The sequence below is a fragment of the Micropterus salmoides genome, unplaced genomic scaffold, assembly GCF_014851395.1.
Source record: "Micropterus salmoides isolate LMB-PRFRI ecotype aquatic unplaced genomic scaffold, ASM1485139v1 Ms_hic_scaffold_3, whole genome shotgun sequence".
Lineage (NCBI taxonomy): Eukaryota > Metazoa > Chordata > Actinopteri > Centrarchiformes > Centrarchidae > Micropterus > Micropterus salmoides.
In genome coordinates this window covers 37,630,322-37,654,156 of record NW_024042261.1, presented here as the reverse complement: position 1 = coordinate 37,654,156, position 23,835 = coordinate 37,630,322, and the positions used below count along the sequence as shown (strand labels likewise).

Sequence of the window (23,835 nt, the reverse complement as noted above, 5' to 3'; positions counted from 1 at the left end):
TCTACACTGTCCAGAAGAACAAACTGTCTCCAAAACCTCCAAAAAGTTGCTATGATGAAAAAAATCAAGGATGAGCTGGATTACACTCAGCTGTTTGCTCAAAGGGGGCTCTCACATACTGTCAAGTAAGCTGAGATCCCAACGCTGTTACTATCAGGTCGCATAGAAGAAAGCTGCAGCCATTCTCCCTTTAGTAACAACAGTGAGGAAAAGGGAAGTGTAACATACTTCCATCTGCAAAACACAGAGCTTAACAATGCTATGCAATATAATGAATAATGATTAAAAGAGAGTTTGATTGAACATGATATGATGATGACTGAAAATCAGCATCTCATTGATACTGAACATGAATACATTAAAATGATAATTTCATGGTCAAAGAATTAATATAGTCAAAGTAAGGAGAGCAGCAGAGGATAACCACGTCCAAACCATCCAAAGAATTATTGGACTCTGAAGTTTCTCTTGTTCAACTGCATCGTGGACTGAAGACTTTCCGAGGCACTTTGGAGAAAGTCTCAAGTTTCTACAAGATTCTACAGCTCCGCAGTGGAGGGAGGATTTACATGCCAGGACAACTTCTTCCCCTCCCTCTCTCTGAAAAAAGACATCATAAATTACTCAAGCTCAGCTTTTTTTAATCAGGTTTTCAATTTTAATCATTTTAATAAATTTTAATCAGTACAAGTTGTATGCTTGCCTTTGCTTAATTTTGCAATAAAAAATATAACCACTGCATTTAAAGAACAAGTAGTAGACTTTATTTCTTCACTAAGGTAGTAATTCATTAAGTAAAGTGTGTTTAACATCTTTAAAGTTCGTATAGGTTGCTCTAGCCAAGAAATTAACTTATCCTTGGGGCCCATTCTCCTGGCCACTATATATACTGAACAAAATTATAAACGCAACACTTTTGTTTTTGCCCCCATTCATTATGAGCTGAACTCAAAGATCTAAGGTTTCTGGACCCCCACCAGTACAGTGAAACTGCACGTTTTCAAGTGGTCTTTTATTGTGGCCAGCCTAAGGTCTTTTATTGTGGCCAGCCTAAGGCACACCTGTGCAATACCCATGCTGTCTGATCAGCATCTTGATCTGCCACACCTCTGATGTGGATGGATTATCTCAGCAGAGGAGAAGTGCTCACTAACACAGATTTTGACAGATTTGTGAACACTATTTGAGAGAAACAGGCCTTTTGTGTACATAGAGAAAGTCTTAGATCTTTGAGTTCAGCTCATGATGAATGGGGGGAAAAAACCAAAAGGGTTGCGTTTATAATTTTGTTCAGTGTACTATGCTAGCGACCATACCAAGTGCACCGATCAATAAGAAGAGAGCTGTCGTTAACGAGCTAGGATGAGTTGGTATTTGGCTCTGGGGCTATTCAGTTGGGTGCCATTTCAGAGTAAGCTGGATAGGCATCCAGATGAGTTAGTTAGAAGGAACAAATCTCACCGACACCAGCTTAAACAGTCCTCGGTCATACCTATTAGGGTAATACCCATAGGCCTGGAGGATCGGACCCTTAAGACAGAGAACTGGACCAGTACCTTCTGGAAAGGGATAACTCGGTATCTAACATCACTCAAGGAGAGGGAGGTCTACCACCTTTTGTACTTAACATCTGTGTGTGAACGGAGATAAAATCGACAGACACAGGACATAAAGTCTGATACTCTTTCCTGAGACAGAGGACTGAAAGTAGATCCTTATAACCAACATTGTCATACTATTGCAATCACAATGTAAACGGAATAAACATTCTAATAATCATGTGCAGAATGTATCCTTGATATTGTTAGCCAAAATCCGTTTTTCTTACTGTTAAAATGATTGAATTAACTAACTGTGTTAGCATGGCCCTTTTTCATTAGCTTTTCTTGTTATCTTGTTTTATCATTAGGAATTATGTTTCAGGACATAATTATATGTAGGAAGGTTGAGCTTCAGAAATGTTTTGATGACGTGAAATATATTTCTGTTCTTTATTAATTACTGATATGATTGTTTAACTGCCATTCTATTATTATTATTATAACATATTATTATAATCATATATAATAAGCATTTATGCATACTTACAGTTAAATTTCCCTTAAACAGAGAGAATCTTAACAAGAATGGGCAAAACCCGACCTCCACCCCCTCTGCCCACCCCTCGAAGAATTCTGTGATGAAAGCAGAAACTCTTTTGAACACTCCTGAGCTTTTAAAACTTGCGCCCGAGGACAGTGATGAAAGGACAGCATTGTAAGTGGGGAATAAGTGGTGTCGTAGACCCCCTTCGCTGTTAAGCGAGGGCTTCTGGGGGTCTTCGCCAACACTTATCCCCCACTTACAATGCTGTCTTTTCATCAGGAAACTTAACAAACGTTACCTCTTGGCCTCAGGTGAAGATGCCAACGATGGTCACACTTAACCTTGTTTGGATGACTGAGAACCTTCACAGACATGTTACATTTAATGAATTTAGCCAACGTAATTTGTCAGTGTTAGCTCGCCTTTTTAATAACTGTTTGTGTAACGTTATCTTTCACAGGAGGCTCAGTAATGTGAGCACAGCTAAATGTATTGGAAATGGTTAGTGAGCGGGACTGAATATTGTAAATGTGATCATTGCCACACTTTATATCAGTTTGACCGCAGTAAGTAACGTTACAGTCCAAAAAGGCCATCTGCATGAAATAATAACCTCTGCAAAAACACCAGAAAAGCATATTGGAAAGTCCCTCCAATTCCCTTGAAAGATTTTACTATGAGCAAGAAAAAAAAGCTCTTTTTGCACTCCAGTAGGGAAATTGCTGTCTATTTTAGGAAAGATTTTTATAATGGTGGATACATGTTTTGAGTATAAGAGCTACTAGCACACATCTGTTACTGGACCAAGGACCAACAGCCTGCTGTAAGAAACTGTTAATAGCCAGGTTACATAAGACCTCATCAGTCACTGTTAACAGCCTATGGGGACCTGCTTTCATGGCCGAGCGTCCTGTAACACCGTTTTCCTGTAGGCGAATACAGCTGGAGAGCCTACCTAACTCCAGGAAGCTGCAAAACAGAAAGGCAAAATATATCCTGTGGTCCGTGTTGATTTCAAAATAAGCTCTTAAATCCATAAATTTATAAATTTGAGGATTCAGCTTTCAGAAAATTAAGATTGAAGGAACTACAAATTTTGTTTTGTTATGCAGCCTTGTCCTGTATAATGAAAAAGAGCCATGTACCTTGTAGAGTGGCTGGGTGAACAGAGTAGGATGGTCAAGCTGCACACCCACATGGACTGCTCAGCTCTCACACAACACATTGGAGCAGCGTTCTTCTGAATTCATTGTTTAATCTTGAGACCACGCCTCTCTCACAGCAATAAGGTCCTGGACTGAGACCTCGGTTAGCCCAGGCCTTTCTTTGTGGAGCCTTTCTTTTGTTTGGGTGGGTTTCCCCCGGGTGCTCCAGTTTCCTCCCACCATCAAAGACATGCATGCTAAAATTCATAATTCTGCCAAAGTAATTGTTCATTTTCTTCCACAGAAACCACGGGGAGATCATAAAGCAAGACGTTGTCACTGCCCTCTGCTTCAACTCTAAGGTCCTGTTCACATATTTATTCAGGAGAGGACTGGGTTAAATTGAGTATTTAGCATGATCTATTTAATTAGAAGAGAACAGGTATTTGAGCAATAACAAAATATATTTGCTGTCATGTCTTTCCAGGCCAGTAAAAACCAGAGGCTGGGACGAGAGAACACTGAGATTGATGAGTATGTTCTTGGTGGTTCCAGTACTGAAGACTGGCTAGGTGATGGGGCTGAAGCATCTCCAAGGTGGATTCAGACATAAGAGTAGTGAAAGCAGTGAAATATTTTAGAAGTGAATATACTAATGTATAATAATTATACATCTAAATTGTAGATTTTACTGAGCTAAAACAGTTTAAAACAACAATATGTCTCTTGCAGTGTAGCTGAATCATTTCTTTTTTGCCTAAATTTCTCTCAGCTCTGTTGTCCTTGGTCGCTGCTAACTCTGCTATCTCCCCTGTTTAGGGTCCTTATAAAATAAGGATGAAAAACCAAAACTGTCTGAGTAAGTTTATGTCACATTTGCAAATGGGCTTGTGGGTCTACATAAGAGAAAAGGGAAGGTCTGTCTCACATACTTCGTTGCTAGAAATATGTTATATACCATAGGTTCCTGTTTTTCTCTGAAGACATGCAGCCCAGGCCTTCCTATTCTGAGTTAACTGTCACACCCTGAAGCCATAAATAACCAAAATCAGGCAAAGTTTATCACTTTAATGTTAACAGAGAAATAAAAATCTAGCATTTTAAAATGCATGTTCCATTACAAACCCCTCAAAGTTACAGTGAATTAAAGTGATACAGGTTTTACAAAGGGATTGTGGTAGAAGGATGAAGCTGCAGGTGACTTTATAATAATAATCCTTATTTGTAGAGCACTTTTCAAAAACAAGTTACAAAGTGCTTTAAAAAGTGTAAAGACAATAATACCCAAGAGACAATAATACAAAAAATAATACAAGATAAAAGCAAGAAAACATTGAAAAGACTAAAATACACGTTTAAGATAAATATAAAATTAGTAAAATAGAATAAAATAAAAGGGATAAAATAAAGTCAAATAAGATCGGGAAAGGCTCTCCTATAAAAGTATGTTTTAAGAAGGGACTTAAGAGTTCACTGACTCAGCCGACCTGATTTCCTCGGGCAGGCTGTTCCAGAGCCTCGGGGCCCTGACAGCAAACTTTACTAATGTACTGTGACATGGCATCTTGTAAGTAAAGAAGAAACTGGCAATCAGTGCAAATGAACTAAATCTATGGTGATGTGATACTGCAAAAACATTCTACGCAGGCCTACAACACTTTTAAATGGGATAAAGTGATAATTAAAATATTAAACCCCTTCAGGCTCCCCAGAGATCAGAACACAGTCTGGTTCCAGTAATTAAATGGTGCTGCAGTAAATGTAACTAATGAAAATGTTTTTATAAGTAAAAACATCATGAGGGAACATATGTCAGTATACCATTATCATGTTATCAATTAGCTTTCTGTTGACAAATGCCAAAGAGTCATTTAAGCAAGAAATGACATGGAGCCTGATAAGGAAGTTTAAAGATGAAGAGGAAACTGCACATCTGACGAGCATTGAGAGCTGTAACAGAGTATGAATTTAAGCCGGTAAATGAGGAAGCTAGAGTGACAGGTTTGTATGGACAACACACCAACTGGACATGGATCACGTACTGGTGGTTTTCATGTTGCTCTGGAGCTCAGGTAGGACTTTCGTCTCTTTAACCCCACTGACAGCTGCTCACAGTTTGGACTGAGTGGCATGAACTTTATTTTAACCAATATTTTAAATTAAAATCAAGCAAGGTAAGAAAATATAAGAAATTTCAGGAAGTGACAGGCTAAGAAAGAGAGCTTGGACATCAGACATCTCTAGAGAGCCGTGATGAAACTATAGGATGAAATTATATATCTCCTTTTTTTCATGCACATCTAATTTAAATGTTCTTTGTAATGTGTTGTTTGATGCCTCTGATGAAAGTTAGAAGAGGTCAAAACTTCCACTCCCAATTTTTTAATCCCACTTTAATACTAAAACCAACGCTTAATCCTCAAATGGGCCTTAAAAGAAACAATGACTGGCCAAGATGTCTCAAATTGGTGCTCATAAAAGTACAATCCACAGTTTTTTCTTCCTTGTGAAGACACAGCTTTGACCCTCATATTATGAATGATTCAGTGTATGGAGCTAAATCAGGTCCAAAGATTTTGCTAATCTGAAAAAATAAAATAAAATTGAAAAACTTGAACTGAAAATTAAAGTTTTGGTTTTTCACTTGAAAAATACAACCATGTATTCAAACCTTAAAATAACTGTACCATTTTTTGACAGTTTACATAAAATTTTGATTTAATTCTGGAATATTTTTAAATAAATTATTCATTTAAATTTTTCACTTTTATACATTTGAGGACTTGTTTTTTTCAGTTCCACATTTTACGTTTTCAGAATCAAAAGTCTTTTTCCTTAGAACTTCACTTTTTTTTAGTTTCAGATCTGTTATTCAGTTTTAGATCAGTTTTGCAGAAGCAGGATGGTCAAAATATGTTGTCTCCTAAGCAACTACAAAGTCCGGTAGAAATGCCCCTGCAAGCGTCATGCATTGCATGGGTGTCAATGAGAGGAGAGTGAAATGAATATAATATAATAATATGGAATATGGCATGCATGAATATGGTCTTCCCATAATGCAGTGCTACAGTAGGAGAACTCCATTCAAGTGTCGCTGCTGAACAGCACAATCTGGCACAGTGTATTGCTCTTATAGTGTAACTAGTGCTACGTGTTGTCTGAAACAGCTTTTAAAATTGAACTTTGTCATTGGTATCAGTTTGTTTCCTGCCAATCACACATTGATGGTGGATCCATCCATCCATCGTCAACCGCTTATCCTGCGTACAGGGTCGCGGGGTAGGTGGTGGATAGAAAGCACTAAGTCACAGTGGCTTGGCTACATTTCCTGAAGGCAACATGACTGAGGAGATTCTTCTGCCTTCTCTGTTTGGCTGTCACTCATGATTCCATGTCCATCTCAGTTGAAGCCACTCTCCTCTCTTTTGAAGCCACGGCCTCTACGCAACATCGGTGCCAAAAGTCTGAAACTGAAAAAAATAAGTAATTGAAAGTGAACAAAAATGAGCTTTGATTAAAAAAAAACAACTTAAAATTTGGAACTGAAAAAACAAGTCCTCAAATATTAAAATAAATAAAAGTAAAAAACAAAAATTAAATGTTTCTTCAAAAGAATTCCAGAACTGACCCTTCCCTAAGACACGCCCCGAATTCGCAGCTGGCCAATCACATCACAGTATAGGACTCTCTCTCTCTAACTGAGATGAAGAAGGAGTCGTTTTCTACCTTTTTTTGCTGTATTTTTCCAAGATATGGTCAAACATTGTTCCTGGGTCACATGTAATAGTCGCTACTCAAAAATGTTGAAAGGAGAAGTACGATTTATTCTCTTTCCAAAACCTAAAACAAATCCAGAAAAACATTGTCTGTTCCTAATGTAATGTAATGTTAGCTAATGCTAGCTAACTTACTACTGAATGTAACGTAATAAAGTCCTGCTGTTCTGCTTTTTAGTGATTGTAATAGTGAATAGAGACCTTCCCAGATGTACAGGAACAGTGTTAATCCTTAATATCGTTGTCCTTTGTCTCAATACTCAGGTAATATGGTGGTTCACTTTTACTCTGTGATCTGTAATGTTAACAGGCTTAAGCTTCTATCTTTATTTTTTTCATGTCAGTTTGACAGCCAGAATAAAATCTTCAAATGTATAATGCAACTGCAAAACGGTCTGCTTCTTTCTGAAGTTGCTTTTTCCAAAAATTAGAAAATATTTCTCCGGGGAGTGCAGTAAGACACAGTGGTGGCAGCACCGTGATAAAAGTCTGACAGGTCCGACAGGTTGTCGGACTAAGCAAAGAGTCAATTTTATTTAAACTGAAATATTGATGCACTTATAAAATAGAAGGAACTCTCTCAATACCTCCTAGTTGAAGTGGAGTAGAAGTACATAGCTGTGTGAATTAACGTGACATTTATATTTTAATGTGCCTGTTATAATAATAACACAATTCTAATGGAGTTTGTTTTTTAAGGATCTAAATACTTCTTCCACACTGGGATGTTGCTTCACATTCCCTTCCTCTCTCTTATTCTCTGCTGAAAGTGAATATAGTTTGGGTCAGATTGATTTTTGAACCATGAGTCTGTGAGCCCTTGATGCGTTTTGATGGCTTGGTTAGATCATAAAACCTTAGAAAACTGGGAAGGGGTGCTTCTCCTGCAACTTTTCTGTCTAGCCTGTCCAGAGCAGGACAAATTCCAATGACACTTAATGTTTTTTTTTCATGATTCTCTCCAGGTCTCCAGAGAGTGGAAGATCACACTTTAAAAGGTAAACAGAGAAAGTAGAAATATTTCAAAATTTACACAAGAGATTATTTCACTAATGAAACTCTTACCTGCATTCAGAGATTGATGAAATCCGCTTGCTGGGAGGATCCAGCCGCTGTTCTGGTTTGGTGCAGGTGAAGCACCAGGGAGTTTGGAGAGAAGTGGATGACCATGGCTGGGACCTGAAGTTAGCAGATGAAGTTTGTAGACAGCTGGACTGTGGTTCTGTGGTTCGGGCTTCGTCAAGATCACCTACATCTTCATCTCGATGGAGCATCCCACATTCCTGTCTAAACTCTAAATCTAGACTGAGGAAATGTTTGACAAAAAGGACCACGATTCCTGCTACCGTTTTGGGGATCACCTGCTCAGGTAACGCAATCTATAGCCAAAAAACAAGGCGCAAGGCGGGATACACCCTGGACAGGTCACCAGTCCATCGCAGGGCCACACATAGACGAACAACCACTCACGCTCACACTCACACCCCTAAGGACAATTTAGAGTCACCAATCAACCTACTCCACATGTCTTTGGATGGTGGGAGGAAGCCGGAGCACCAGGAGAGAACCCACGCAGACACGGGGAGAACATGCAAACTCCCCCGACAAATACATTGAAAATGTACTTTTACAACTACATTAAAAAAACTTCACCTTAAATATGTTTGTACAGCAAGATTATCTAACATTCCCTGCTTAAAACACATTAAATCCACCTCCTAAGACTGCATTTTCTTCTATCTGTGCCGTAGTCACCAGGACCGAAGCTTCTAACCACAGTTCAGGAGCTGAAGCTCAAATTATGCAACTTACATACAGTTCGTTGGAACTATGGTTTCGGGGAATGCCTGCGTCGCTTAACGATGGTTTGTAACATGAAATTTACCAACTTAGTTACCTCCATAGCCTGAACAAGGGTTTTGGCAAACAGTTGCGTTGCAACCGCATAGTTCCAACCAAGAAAGTTCCTACCGTAGCTAGCAGCGATGCTTTTCGGAAACACACCCCAGACCAATTGTCTGTATAAGAAAGAAAATATTATTATTATTACATAATAATCCCCAGGAAAGATTTACCTACCTTTTTCACATTTAAGTTAAAAGGGACAGTGCACATTAATGAACATAAAGACAAGGCCCAAATGTAAATGAGCCAGATTTAGCCATGCAGGCTAATTTTCATCTGGAGTCCCTGGCAGGTTGATGTTATAAGAACGTTAAAACATGGCATACAGACAACATTAAAAAAAACAAAACATGCACTTAAAATCATAAGCAGACAACACAGCAGCATGGATAAAACATTAACAAAAATAGATACATATATCTCGACATGAGAGTACAGGAATATATAAAAACAATTACAAAAGCATTACTGCACATTATGACAACATACTTGATTGTCCAGTAACCACTGTTTTATAGCTTTTGAAAAGGTACTAAGAGAAGAAATGTTTCTTAGTTCTGTAGGTATCGTATTCCAGGTATGTGCTGCTCGGTAGGAAAAGACTGACTGTTGTAAGGAACCTCTGGAAGTAGCTCTGGTAGGAGAGTGGAGAGTGTGTGGAGGGGGGGGCTAAACCATGGAACATTTTATACACAAGCTAGATATCAGCAAATTTGACCCTATTTTCCCAGTTTAAAAAAAACATGCTTCTTTAAAATGTTACAACGATGAAATGAATTTGACTTATCCATTGTTTTCAAAGCCCGCTTATAAACCATTTCTATTGACTGTAATGCAGTCCTTCCTGTCTGCGTCCAGCTGGTCATACAGTAGTTCATATGTGACAATATCATGACATTGATGTACAACTTTGAGGCCTCTGTATTTAAATTACTTCTAATGTGTCTAAAATTGACCAAAACGTTTTAAACTTGAGATTTAAATGTCAGTTGTCAGTAATATTATACCTAAATACTTAAACTCACTCACAACTGACAGTGTTGTGAGTGCTGCTACAGTAACCTCTGGGTCTGGATCTTTATTTGCAGATTTTGAAAAGAACGTGCATACAGTTTTGCTGGTATTAAGATGGAAACAAGAGTTTGTTAACCAATTAGAGATATTGACCATAGAAGCTGATAGTTGCTTAGCAGCTTGCTTCTTGTTTTTTGCATGTACATATATAACCGTATCATCAGCGTACATCTGAACAGTTACTGCAGAAGGACAAACTTCAGGCAGGTCATTAATATACAGACAGAACAACAGAGGACCCAAGGTTGAACCTTGAGGTAGACCTAAGTCATTATCAGTCATTTGGGAAATTTTATGGTCTATGCGAACACATTGTTATCTATCTAAAAGGTACGATTGTATCCATTTGATGACACTGGATGAAAAATTTAACTTCAATAACTTGGTAATTAAAACCTCATGATTTACTGTATCAAAGGCTTTCTTCAAATCAAGGACCGCCCCAACTACACCTCCTTGGTCCATTTTAGCCTTTTTTCAAAAGAAAACAATTAGCTGTTTCAGTGGAATGATATTTTCGAAAGCCAAATTGCAGAGGATGTAATGAAAAAGACGTAGCATTTAAATGCGATATTATCTGTTCGGAGATCCATTTTTCGGCAATTTTTGATATTGACGGAAGGATACAGATGGGTCTATAATTACTAATAGTCATAAGATCACCTGATTTATACACTGGTGTATATTTATAATATTTTGAATAAATATTGTGTCCATTCCATATGTATCCTTTGCCCTTGAACAATTTAAAGAGGAAATAATCGTGCACTCTTTGGTATTCGTCACTTCTCTAAAAGTTAAAATGGGAGCATTAGTATTTAGAGAAGTGACAGAATATTTTAATTCACAGGAATTCTGAGTTTTTATAGAATCAATGAAGTAAGCATTAAATGCTGTTGCCACTTTACTTGAATCATGGATGACGTTTCCTTCTACATTTAATTAGATTTTTTTATTAACGGTATTGGATTTCCCAGTTAATTTCTTTAGATTCTGACAGATTTCTTTACTATTCCCCTTTGCTTCACTTCTAGCATTAATAAAGAATGTCGCTTTTGCCTTTCTAGGCTCTTTTATGACTTTATTTCTCAGTGAGATAAATAGACGCTTCTCATGTTCCACTTTGTTCCTGAGAGCCATCTTAAGAGCCTGGTCCCTTTGTTTCATGAGTGTCCTTATGTTTTCATTCAACCACGGTAAATAATTTCTTTTGCCTGGTTTGTATTTCACTTTCCTCATAAAACTTTGTATAGTTGTTTGAAATTCACACATCAATCTATTACAGTTATGATCTAAATTTGTATTTACATGTTGCTCATTCCAATTTATTTTTTTAATTGGAATTCCAAGATTAGTTAATTGTCCATTAGGAACTTTATAATGTTTGCTGATAAATTAAATCTCCGTTTTGTGAGTTTTCTTAGAATCAAAATCATATTGTGGTCAGATAAACCTGTAACCAGATTATATGATTTCTTTATTCTTTCTGGTCTGTTAGTAAAGACCAGATCAATGAGTGTTTCTGAGGAACTGGTAATCCTAGTCGGAAAAATTACTCATTACATGTTTTATCTCTTTCCTTTTTGCTTTATCATTCCAGTTTATATTAAAATCTCCTAATAAAATTATCTCATTGTTAGTATCAAACTCTTTAAGACGGATATTCAACTTATCATAGAACACGTTTTTTGCAGATGGTGGTCTATGTATTACAATCACAGTGAATGACATTTGGGCTGAGAGAGTTCATTCAAGACCGATACATTCTAAGTCATTAACACAGGACCATTGAATTTGCTTACAACTTATATAATCCTTGACATAAAATAACACACCTCCACCCCGACCAGAGTTTTCATGCAACCATGTCTCTGATAGGCATAAAAAGTTGATTCGTAAAGAAAATGTTGTAGTTGTTCACTTTTAGGAATTGCGCTTCGGATATTCAAATGTCCGCCTAGTGATCCGCTTCGTTTGGCCTGAGAGTCCCATAGAATACGAGCCTAGTTCACCGTTCTAAAAAGTTTAAACCCACGGTGCATTCATTTTGCTTTGGTCTGAGTTTCTTGCATTGCTGAAATGCTGTAGCAGTACACTTTATGGCCAAGAATACAGTAAGTGATAAAACCTACAGTAAGAATGAACTGGTGAGTTAATCAGTGGTTTCCATTGGACTCAAGTATACAGTCATTCCGATAATGAAATTCTAAATGGTAAATAAGTGGGCTTGTTGCTGGAGGTTCATGACTTCAAACATTCGATACTGATCTCCCAGCAGCTACCAGTAGGGGACTGTGGCGGAATTGGCCTGCTTCCACTAGTCTCCATTAAAAGTGATCTACATGTGGAAACAAGCTTGCTTGAGTTGTTGATGACTTTGTTTGAAGAAGAAATAATTCATCACAGGCTATCAGTGAATATTTTTAATATTTTTTGTGATGTCCTGGTTTAGAAACATTATCCAGTCTTTTCACCTTGCCACGTTACATAATTTTGTTGTGTTTGTGACTGCTGTAGCAGTTCAGACTGTCAAAATGGCCTTGTTGTACCTCTGCAGGTTGTCCTATATGGTGAAGTCTATATGAACTGCTTAGACCTTTATTAAGGCTGGTATGTTTGAAATTTACAGTGTTGTTTGGCCACTAAGGGAACTCATGTCTGTTCTAAATGGTCACTTGATGCTGGGGTGGAAAGCTGGGCGGGATATGCTGAATCTTGAATCTGAACAGGAATAAGAAAAACAGAAGTAGTGGCATAAGGAACTAACAAAGAGAGCTTGAGAGACATGTCAGAGCTTGCCTTCTTTCTCACCTCTGTACACCTGGCCAATCCATGCGTCATTGTTAGTTATAGCATTAGAATTACAAGTTACATTGGAACAAGTTACAAAAAGTGTCAGACGTATTCCCCCAAATTGTGCATCCCAAAAAGCACTCAGTTTGAGGTAAACTATGACGTCTTTCAAGTTGACACAACAGATGTGAAATGGTAAGAGACAAAGTCTGAATTATCTGGAAAATGCTGAAAAACTGCATTAACAGAGGAAGAGTGCTCAAAAACATGCACAGACAAACAAGGACTGACATTATGGCATTATGACTGGCATACACTGTAGGACCACTTCATTATATTGTAATGTTTTATTTTGCCATGCCCTATAAACTCTAGTCTGTCTTTCTGTGTCTCTCACCCTCTTCAGAGTCTGTCAGGCTGGTTAATGGGACTAGTCTGTGTTCAGGCAGACTGGACGTGAAGTCTAACCAGTCGTGGTCCTCAGTGTGTGAAGATGACTTTAACCAGCAGGATGCAGAGGTGGTCTGTAGAGAGCTTGGCTGTGGGGCTCCTTCAGTCCTCCAGGGGACTGTTTATAGACAAATGCGAGTGCCAGTGTGGACCAAAGAGTTCCAGTGTGAAGGCCATGAGTCTGCTCTCCTGGATTGTCAGATTGACAGCTCAGGCTCAGCTAGAGACACCTGCTCATCTGGCAAAGCTGTTGAACTCACCTGCTCAGGTAGGAGAGGACCTGTGCTTTGTTTTGGACTGATTTTCTATTTAATAAATGTGACTTCATCTATTTTTAATAATTACTCTTGTCTGCCAAGAGCCCAATAATGTTCGGTTGGTGGGAGGATCCAGTCAATGTGCTGGTGAACTGGAGGTCAAACACCAGGGACGGTGGGAAGAGGTGGACGACCAAACATCTGACTGGAATCTAAAGACAGCAGATGTTGTGTGTGAACAACTGGACTGTGGCTCTGCTGTTTATACAGGGAAGATAATGAATAACTATTACAAAACAATATGGCAAATTAGATCAACTTGTCTTCGGTCCATGTCTGCAGTTAGGGAATGTGTGTTTACATCGCTTGACACTTCACTTTCCAACCTGGAGATCAAGTGCTCAGGTAACTCCAGAAATTCCTCAACTATAACAATAATCTTTCTTAGTCTTTTCTTCCTTTCTTATTTGTTCACTAGCTTAGTGTAGAGAATGAGAAGGCTTATAAACCTGAATAAGAGAGTTCCAGTAGTGGTCACTCTATAGGCAAGAATTAGTGACTTGAACTTAATACGAGCAACAACATGGAGTCAGTATACAGTAGTGAAATGTTTTGGCTATTTGAAGACAAAAGATACCTGCACGTTTTGGACCATTTGATTTCATTTACTGTGCACGTGAGAAGCCCTGTCAGGAGGGCATTACAGTAGTCAAGGTGTGAGATGACCTTTACACGCAGTTGAGTAGCATACTCTGTCACATAAAACCTGACATTTAAGATGTTATACGCAACAGAAGGCCCATCTGTTATCACCAATAGTTCAGTCAAGACAGTGGGGTTGTGTGGTGGGAAGGACAGATATTAGGTGGGTATCATCAGCATAGCAATGGTAGGAGAACAGAGAGTCAGTTAGACAAACAGCTAGGGGTGTCCCCGACTAAAGATTTACATAGTCAAATCAGAATTGTCAAGTCTCATGTGTTAATCTTGGGAAGCTGCAGAGCTGCAGTCTCTATTCAGTCAGTCACTGAGACTTACACTGTACATTTGCAGCTATATTGAGGCGTGCTGTTGCTCTACTCGCCTGCCGTTGACCGGTTGTAGTGGCTATTCTGTTTCATTATTATAGCCACTGCCCCCCCAAAATACTATTTTGCCTCCTACATTGGTCTTGTGCGGAGTTGCGCATGCATTCGACAGTGAGATTGGCAGTCAAATCAGCTGCTCCTCTTATTGGGGGACAGTACAGACACTGTCGTAGAGACTGAGTCTCTGATTGGTTGTTTTGACCAGGGAGCAGTGGATTCTTAAGTAGCCTGATATCTTATCTGTCTAATGTACTACTGTCAGGATAAAGGGACAATTTAATCAAATAAACCAAGAAGTTATTTTAATAAAAGTTACCTACACTGACTGACTACAGAATACATGTGGTTGAATTATCCTGGCAGGACTGGCCTGTAGCTGAAAGAATGGGTAAAAAGTTAAAATTATTTTATTTTGCAGTGATGAGTCTGACTACTCCCGTGGTTGGCTCTTGAGATCCAAACATAGGTCATCAAGAAATGCTCCTACAGCCTTCCCCAATGCAGTAACACAAGTTAGAAAGAGATATTTTGTTTTTATTTAAAATTCTAATTCTGTCTGTCTTCATCTTTCTTCAGGACCTGTCAGGCTGGTTAATAGGACTAGTCCATGTTCCGGCAGACTGGAGGTGAAGTCTAACCATTTGTGGTCCTCAGTGTGTGAAGACGACTTTGACCAGCAGGATGCAGAGGTGGTCTGTAGGGAGCTTGGCTGTGGGGCTCCTTCAGTCCTCCAGGGGGCGCTGTATGGAGAGGTGGAGCCCCCAGTGTGGTCAAAAGAGTTCCAGTGTGGAGGCCATGAGTCTGCTCTCCTGGACTGTGGAAGCTCAGGCTCAGGTAGAGACACCTGCTCATCTGGCAAATCTGTTGAACTCGCATGTTCAGGTAGGAGAAGATCGGCTGCTTAGATTTATTGCAATCTCTGTTGTAATGCAAGTTACTTTACTTCTTTAGCTAATTACTCTCTTGTATCTGTTCAGAGCCTGATGACGTCCGGTTGGTTGGAGGACCCAGCCGCTGTGTCGGTAGACTACAGATGAAATACAAGGGAGAGTGGAGACCAGTGGCTGATTCCACCTTTAACTGGGACCTGGTGTCTGCAGCTTTAGTGTGTAGGCAGCTGGACTGTGGCTCTGCTCTTTCAACAGAAAGAAGAGATGATTTAGGAAACCGCAAAGCATTGATAACTGTATCTGCCTGTGGTCCGTCTGAGTCTGCAATCAGAGAGTGTGCATTCATATCGCACCGGACTCATTTTTTGTCAGCGCATAGCCTGACAGTCATCTGCTCAGGTAACACCGTCAATGACAACTTCTTTAACAGGAATCCTTATAAACTCTTCCTTGTCTTTTAATTTTTCATTCAAGTCGGTCGAGGCAGATGGCCGCCCACCCTGAGCCATGGTTCTGCTCGACATTTCTGCCTCTTAAAAGGAAGTTTTTCCTTGCCTCTTTCGCCTAGTGCTGCTCTTGGTGGGAATTGTTGGGTTTCTGTAAATAGCATCAAAGAGTACGGTCTAGACCTGCTCTTTTATGAAAAGCTCTGAGATAACTTTTGTTGTGATTTGGCGCTATATAAATAAAATTGAATTGAAATTTAATTGAAGTGCTCTGAATAAGATATAAATGACTATCCATGCCCAATGTTGAGCTTCAACTTAATGCGAGAAACAATGGGGAATCAGTAGTGAAATGATTTGGCTAATGAAGACCAAACATATCACCATGGTTTGGACCATTTGCAGAGTGTTTACTGGGCATGTGAGAAGCCCTGTCATGAGGGCATTACAGAAGTCAAGGTGTAAGATGACCTTTACACTCAGTTGAGGGGCATACTCAGTCACATAAAACCTGACATTTATGATGTTATACACTGCAATGATACTAATATGTTGAGCTGAACAGAAGGTCTGTCTGTGATCACTAGTTCAGTCAAGACAGTGGGGTTGTGTGGTGGGAAGGACAGATATAGGTGGGTATCATCAGCATAGCAATGGTAGGAGAACAGAGAGTCAGTTAGAAAAACAGCTAGGGGTGTCCCCGACTAAAGATTTACATAGTCAAATCAGAATTGTCAGGTCTCATCATGTGTTAATCTTGGGAAGCTGCAGAGCTGCAGTCTCTATTCAGTCAGTCACTGAGACTTACACTGTACATTTACAGCAATACTGAGGCATATTGTTGACCCTTTCCCTCTGCTCTGCTAACAAATGCATGCACGCTGCTGTACCTCGCAGGTCTATTCCAAGTACTATTTCAAAAACAATATAATATTCTTTGGGTCGTTCATCAATGGTGATTAATGATACGAATGTCCTGCGAGGTGCACACATAACTCCAACAACACCGGCGCTGCTAATGCTCCGTTTCTCTTCCTCTTCAACCACACGTGCACACACAAACGCACCGACACTCCTTCCTTAAAGGTCGCAGTATATAGTTTTTCAATGAAATTATTTTTTAATAAATCAAATTTTCACTGCCTTATTCTCAATGGGCTAAAAATTCACTTACAAATGAAGCATGTGATTGAATAATTTCTTCCCAAAGAATATGGAGTCAAAGGTGTGATGAATCAATTCTTTATACGTGGCCACAGAGAAAAAGCACAGTTCTCTCTCGACAGTCTCCCTCTCCTTAAATGCACTCCAGTACAAACACACAAATAACAAATGGTAGACAAGAAAACATGGCAAATCACATCTAGAGTATTATTCAATTCAATTTTATTTATATAGCCCAAATCACAACAACAGTTATCTCAGAGTGCTTCATAAAAGAGCAGGTCTAGACCGTACTCTGTGATGTCAATTACAGAAGCCCAACAATTCCCACCAAGAGCAGCACTAGGCGACAGAGGCAAGGAAAAACTTCCTTTTAAGAGGCAGAAACCTCGAGCAGAACCATGGCTCAGGGTGGGTGGCCATCTGCCTCGACCGGTTGGGGGTGATTAGCATACACTCAATAGCTCTTCCTGAGCTGACAAAAGAATGCATATGTGTTTACCATCAGAGACGTCCCCATAGTCCTCGATTGGTCTGTTAAACTCTCCCCTACATGCCGTTTATCGTCAAAAACCAAGACTTATTTCTCAGAGTTAATTATAATGAGTCCTAGGAATCTGCAACCTAAAATTTATTTCTCATATTCCCTCCTTTTGACACAAATTGAGAACATTAAGTGATTGATGAATAATTAAAACAACAAAAAACAAGAGAAATATATGGAGGACTACATTTGTAAAACCCTATATCATCCGTACATTAAGGCTTGACAGTTTCAAAAAGTAGAATGATTTAAAAAAAAAAAAAACACTTAATACAAGAGATAAAATAGCCTACATGCATGGTCATAGTAGGGGCCAGAGTTGGTCATTTACCCATTTGTTGGAAAGAAACATGGAAACTAAAATTACAAAATATTATACAATCTGTTCAATAAGGGATGCATACAAAATCATAACGATAGTACTAAAAAGAATAAACAATCAGAAACAGGACTTAAAAAAATGAATGGAATTTTCGGGAGAGAAGAACTACAACAAATATGACAACAGATCATCTTGGTAGTTCAAAACAGGAATACTCCAGAAAACATGGCAATTGTCTTTCCCTTGATTACATGGTTTATTTGTGGTTATTGTGGACCCATTTTCTTCTGTCCCCTCACCCTGTGTTGGTAACATGCCAATGCTATGTCTCCCCTCTGTATCCTCTTCTTGCGCCTCCAATGATGGGGACAGCTTTCAGGACAAGGATGAATCACTGCATCCAATGTTTTCAGAAGACTCTTTCCTCCATTGTCCATGTGTATTGTTGGAGGGGATCCTCACTGGGGACAAACTTTGCACTGGGATGCATGAACCCACGTGTCCCTCTCAGCTACCCGGACAGCAGTTGGAGTCGTCAGCAGCACCTGATATGATCATAGCCTATGGGGATGGTGCCAATGTTTTCTTCGTAGATCCTCGATCTGTCCAGGCTGGATGGTCTGAAGTTGTGTCGTTGAAGGATCAGGGAGGGCCGCTTTTACCATAGGGAAAATAAGCTTCAAAGCATGGTTGAGTGCGCAACAATAGCTTACCATCTCATTATCCATCCCTGCCAGTGTAGGCCTGTTTTGAGGAAAAGGGGTGTTACCGCACGGGATGCCCAGTTAGAATCTCATGAAGGGAGACTGCACAGTGAGGCCCTCAGGTGGTGTGTGTGGCCTGGATTTCTCTTGATCTTGTCCTTCTTCTTGGTGAAAGCCAGAGGTGGGACACTGACATGATATGTGCCCATAGCCATCTGTTGCACCTTATTTTGTTTTGGTTTGTGATTTTGTAGTCCCCTTGATGTTCGGAATGTGGAGCTACCAGCAGAGTTTCAGGAGCAGGACCACTCACCAATCACGCCTCTCCCATACTTCCATAAATACCCAGCTAACCCATCTTTTCTCCTTTGCTCTCGCACTCTGCACCCCTTCCCCACCCTTGTTTCCGCATCTACTCCCTCTTCTCCATAGGATCATGAGGTCTGTCGTGCCCGGGCGCTATGGCAGATCCTCCCTACAGTAGCTACCCCACAATGACTCGAACACAGTGACCAGCATTGCATGCTTGCTCTTGTTATCCATTAATAAAGTATATAAACGTATCCATTGGTGGTGTGGTCCTTGCTAATGAAGTGGTCTTAGGGTCGTCCTTCCTCTGACACCTCGTCCTCTATTGTTTTGATGGGACTGCCACCTCTGTCCAGGATTCTTTGGTGCACCCTGCTGGTAGAACATTAACTGAGCAGTTTAGAGATGTTCCTATTGTTTACAGTCCATATCTGCCTTGTTTCTTTCGGCGTGCAAGATAGTTGCTATAGGTGCGCTTTCCCAGCCGACACCTGTAGTCACAACTTGGATCTTCAGGCCAGGGTGGAGACCCTTTACCAATGCAGTCTTTAGCAGGTAGGGGTATGCTTCATTGTCGGGGTTGATGCCAGAGTTAACTGCAAAAACAGCTTCCATGTGGACACGGTAGTCTGCAGCTGACTCCTCTTCCTTTTGTTTAGTGTTCTGGATCTCAGGCCAACAGACTCTCAGGGGAAAAGCCTGTCGCGCTGCGTCATACAAGGTGTCCATCATGGCACCAAACTGAGTTGATCCTACTGATGGTGCTGTGGACCAGGTGACAGGTCGAATGTTGGCCCGTCGGAGCTTGAAACACTTCCAACACAGTTTCCACTTCCTGCAAAATTGGATTATACGTGGACAACAATTGCTTCATTGATGTAACCCATTTCTCACTACCATTTTTCTGAGGATTAGGCAGTTTTTCTGCAACTTCTTAGTTCATCTGGCTGCCATGGCCAGTATACAAATACTTCCGGCTGGGGATTTGGAAATTTGGAAGGGTGGTTTCTGGTGTCATCAGAATGGGTGGCTTAGAGACAGCATTTGGTGGCGGTAAATTCAGATCTGGCCTTTTGTGTTTCTTTTTTCTCATCATTTAGATTTAGACCTGCATCCCATATTTGTTGTTTTACCATTAAAAGTGTGCTTCTTTTCCCCACTTTTCAAAAGCTAGCCAGCCAGTCTATTTTTTCTTTCCTACTTTATTTACATTCTCTGTCAACATAATTCTACATCTCCCTAAACAATCTGTACTCAGTGTGCCTATGATAGGGAAAACACCTTCAGTTAAATTGTGCCAAAGTGAAGCATCAACAACCACTCTCTTTCCCATTTTTCTGCCATTAATTTAGCTGGACCTGAAAGGGTGTCAGGCAAAGAGTTTAATTTCCCCTTTTTGTTCCCCATGTTTTCTTCTGACTCACTGGGACGGATGTGCTTTCACTTGCAATAGGCTTATCATTCACACATTTCACACAATCACTCTGATCTTCCCATATTGTAATATGGTCGGATCTTATCAAACACACATTAACTCTGGATAAACTTTTTTCAACCAAGTGACCTGTATGACACTTTCGCGTTCTGAGCGGTGCACTCTTTTGTTCTGTGTACTGGACACTGAAATTAGTTTATCACAAAGTTTATATATACACGCCCATTTTAGTTTTTCCCGTTCGTAGTTGGGCATAATGTTTAGAACAAACGCTTATCAAACCACAATAAATTCTTAAAACCTCTATAGGGCTTTAAATGGAAACATCTGGAATGTTTTTCTAAGATGAAAACATAATCACGAAAACATAATCATGCAACAGACCGCTACAGGTCAGAGCCTAACCCGGACCGCTACAGGTCAGAGCCTAACCCGGACCGCTACAGGTCAGAGCCGAATGTCTATTTTTCTTTCAAAAACACAGGAAAATGAGAAACTGTTCCAGGAAAGAATTTATAAATCTCCAAAGGAAATTATGTATTATAAGGAATTATGTCTTTAGGCCTTTGTTTGTATAAACCGCCAAAGGATCTCTAAAATACAAGTATCACCATATAGAAAATGGAATTATATACTATCTTATAGCCATCACCCACCGTAATTACATGTCTATCAACCTAGGGTATTTTTCTTTTTCAAGAACTGATTCATGACATCATACTCACGGTTTAAAATCGATTGGAGCGTCCAACCGGTCATCAGCCAGTCCAAATATCAGGCGGTTTCCTCTCGCATTTATTGAGGTGGACTTCTCTACTGGTAAATGTTACCTGCACTACATTTACCTGTAGCTGAAAGAATGGGTAAAAAGTTTAAATTGTTTTAGTTTACAGTGATGAGTCTGACTACTCCTGTGGTCAGTTCTTGAAATCCAAACATTAGATTATCAAGAAATTCCCCTACAGTCTCAGTGTAGTAACACAGGTTATAAAAGTTTTAAGATCTTTTCCTTTCATCCTACGCATCAAAAAGTTTTTTCAAATAGATGACGGATGATGCGAATTCTGTCTTCATCTTTCTTCAGGATCTGTCAGGCTGGTTAATGGGACTAGTCCATGTTCCGGCAGACTGGAGGTGGAGTCTAACCAGTTGTGGTCCTCAGTGTGTGAAGACGACTTTGACCAGCAGGATGCAGAGGTGGTCTGCAGGGAGCTTGGCTGTGGGGCTCCTTCAGTCCTCCAGGGGGCGCTGTATGGAGAAATGGAGCCCCCAGTGTGGTCAAAAGAGTTCCAGTGTGGAGGCCATGAGTCTGCTCTCCGGGACTGTGGAAGCTCAGGCTCAGCTAGAGACACCTGCTCATCTGGCAAAGCTGTTGAACTCACCTGCTCAGGTAGGAGAAGATCTACTGATTTGATTTGATGTAATCTCTGTTGTAATGCAAGTTACTTTACTTCTTTAACTAATTACTCTCTTGTATCTGGTCAGAGCCTGATGACGTCCGGTTGGTTGGAGGAGCCAGCCGCTGTGTCGGTAGACTTGAGATGAAACATTTTGGAGAGTGGAGACCAGTAGCTGATTCCTCCTCTAACTGGGACCTGATGTCAGCGTCTTTAGTATGCAGGCAGCTGGACTGTGGCTATCCTCTTTCAACAGGAAGAAGAGAGGATTTGCACAACCAAGATGCTTGGATAATAGCATCTTGTATTCCGTTTTACTCTGGAATTAGAGAATGTGCATTCTTATCGTTCGGGTATGATTCTAATAGAAGGGTTCTAAGTCTGGAAGTCACCTGCTCAGGTAACGGCATCAATGAAAACACAGGAATCCTTATAATCTCTTACCTGCCTGTTCATTTTTAAACTAAGTCATCTGAATAAGATTTCAATTTATCCATTATCAATGGCTCCTGCTAATAAATCTTGTCATCGTACTGTGTTCAGTGTTCGCTTTGACAAAACAAATGAAGATGAGGAATTTTATATTTCTTAAAATGCAGACTAAATGTTTCATCTCCCACCGTGTTCGCAGATATTCTGGCTCGGCCAAACATCTCCTTCTCTACCTACACTGACGGGGATTCTGAGGCCAAGCAGCAGGGGCTTCAGGTGCTCATGGGCTCCAACTTCACCATCAGCTGCTCCATCCTGCCACAGTATCCAGAAGGCTCCTTCCAGCTTATCTTCACCAACTCCAACACAACACAGAACTACACCCTGCCAGCTGTCAATCACTCTGCCCATTTCCTGTTCTCTGCTGCAGACCACACCCACCAAGGGAACTACAGCTGTGTTTATCACTTCTATGTTTTCTACCATAACTTTTCTTCTGAGAGCCAGCCACTCCATCTCACTGTCTCAGGTAACTTCTTACAATCTGGGCAGGCTAGAAAGTATTATTAATCTGAATCACATCAAAGTTCACGTGGTGCCAACTGTTCATAAGACGGCATTCACAGTCTTCATGTTTTCTGATGCTGTTCAGACTAATCTCAATAACTGAATGAATGGATAAGGGGCATGGAAACAGTAACTATGTATAAAGTTCATATAAAGTTTGATTGCAGATGTCTGCACAAGACAGAGGAGTAGGAGTGCAGCTTTGTGAGGAATTCAATCTCTAAAACTCAACAAGATTTATAACTGACTGAATTGAATTCTGACTTTAATGTCAGAAATCAAATACATTTAAATAGCCAATCAAATCAGTTGAATCAATGAGGACTTGTGATTTCTGGATATATTCTTCAAAGTTAGAAATACTAAGCTTACAGATTTTTAAAAAAAATATGAAAATCTCTATCTTCAAAAGTAAACTGCTGTTCAGCTGCTCATATATGAATTGACATAACGATTGTAAATCTGTTTCAGCCTCTTCACCAGATCTGATCATTGGGCTGGTTGTCCTAGTGCTGATTGTGGTCTTCAGTGCTGGTCTGTTTTTCTACTGCAAGGTACTATCAATGTGTGGATTGTAGGGATCGAATATCCATAGTCCAGAATTCAATGTATTCGGGATCAGAATTTGGTTTGTATTTGGGACAGTGGGGAAAGCATAAGCTACATGACTGAAATTGCGTGTATCCAACTCTATCCAACACTTTCTGCTCTGATGAAACGCCTTCCAGTGGCTCAGATGACAGGATTCCTCATTTTCCTGGTTGGCTTTTAATTTGAAACATCTGCTGAAAATGCTGTTTTTCCACTGATGATAGCGTCGCAGTAACATTTGAGATATTAGAATACAGGTAAATTCAACCTCCCTCTATTTTGTTTTATTTATTTGAGAATGTTTGGCAGCTAACAGTCATTCATGCTTTGAATTTACGATCAACAAGACCCAAAGCATAGACTATAATTAGTCTGTATTGGACTGTTCAGACTAATTTAGTTAGTCTGCTGACATGCGGACCTGAAACAAGCATGTTCCATCAAACAAACACATTCTTTAA

The 23,835-nt window shown here is 39.9% G+C and overlaps 1 protein-coding gene across 1 annotated transcript in view; it reads left to right on the top strand.

Moving 5' to 3' along the window:
- The window catches only part of LOC119882968 (scavenger receptor cysteine-rich type 1 protein M130-like), a 30,267-nt gene that overhangs the window by 4,615 nt on the left and 1,817 nt on the right, over positions 1-23,835 (top strand). Inside the window, exons 2-9 of the mRNA XM_038693394.1 lie at positions 13,381-13,496; positions 13,588-13,890; positions 15,150-15,455; positions 15,551-15,862; positions 21,472-21,777; positions 21,873-22,184; positions 22,416-22,745; positions 23,255-23,337. Coding sequence (XP_038549322.1) covers positions 13,381-13,496; positions 13,588-13,890; positions 15,150-15,455; positions 15,551-15,862; positions 21,472-21,777; positions 21,873-22,184; positions 22,416-22,745; positions 23,255-23,337 — 2,068 coding nt within the window. The remainder of the gene's footprint in view (positions 1-13,380; positions 13,497-13,587; positions 13,891-15,149; positions 15,456-15,550; positions 15,863-21,471; positions 21,778-21,872; positions 22,185-22,415; positions 22,746-23,254; positions 23,338-23,835) is intronic.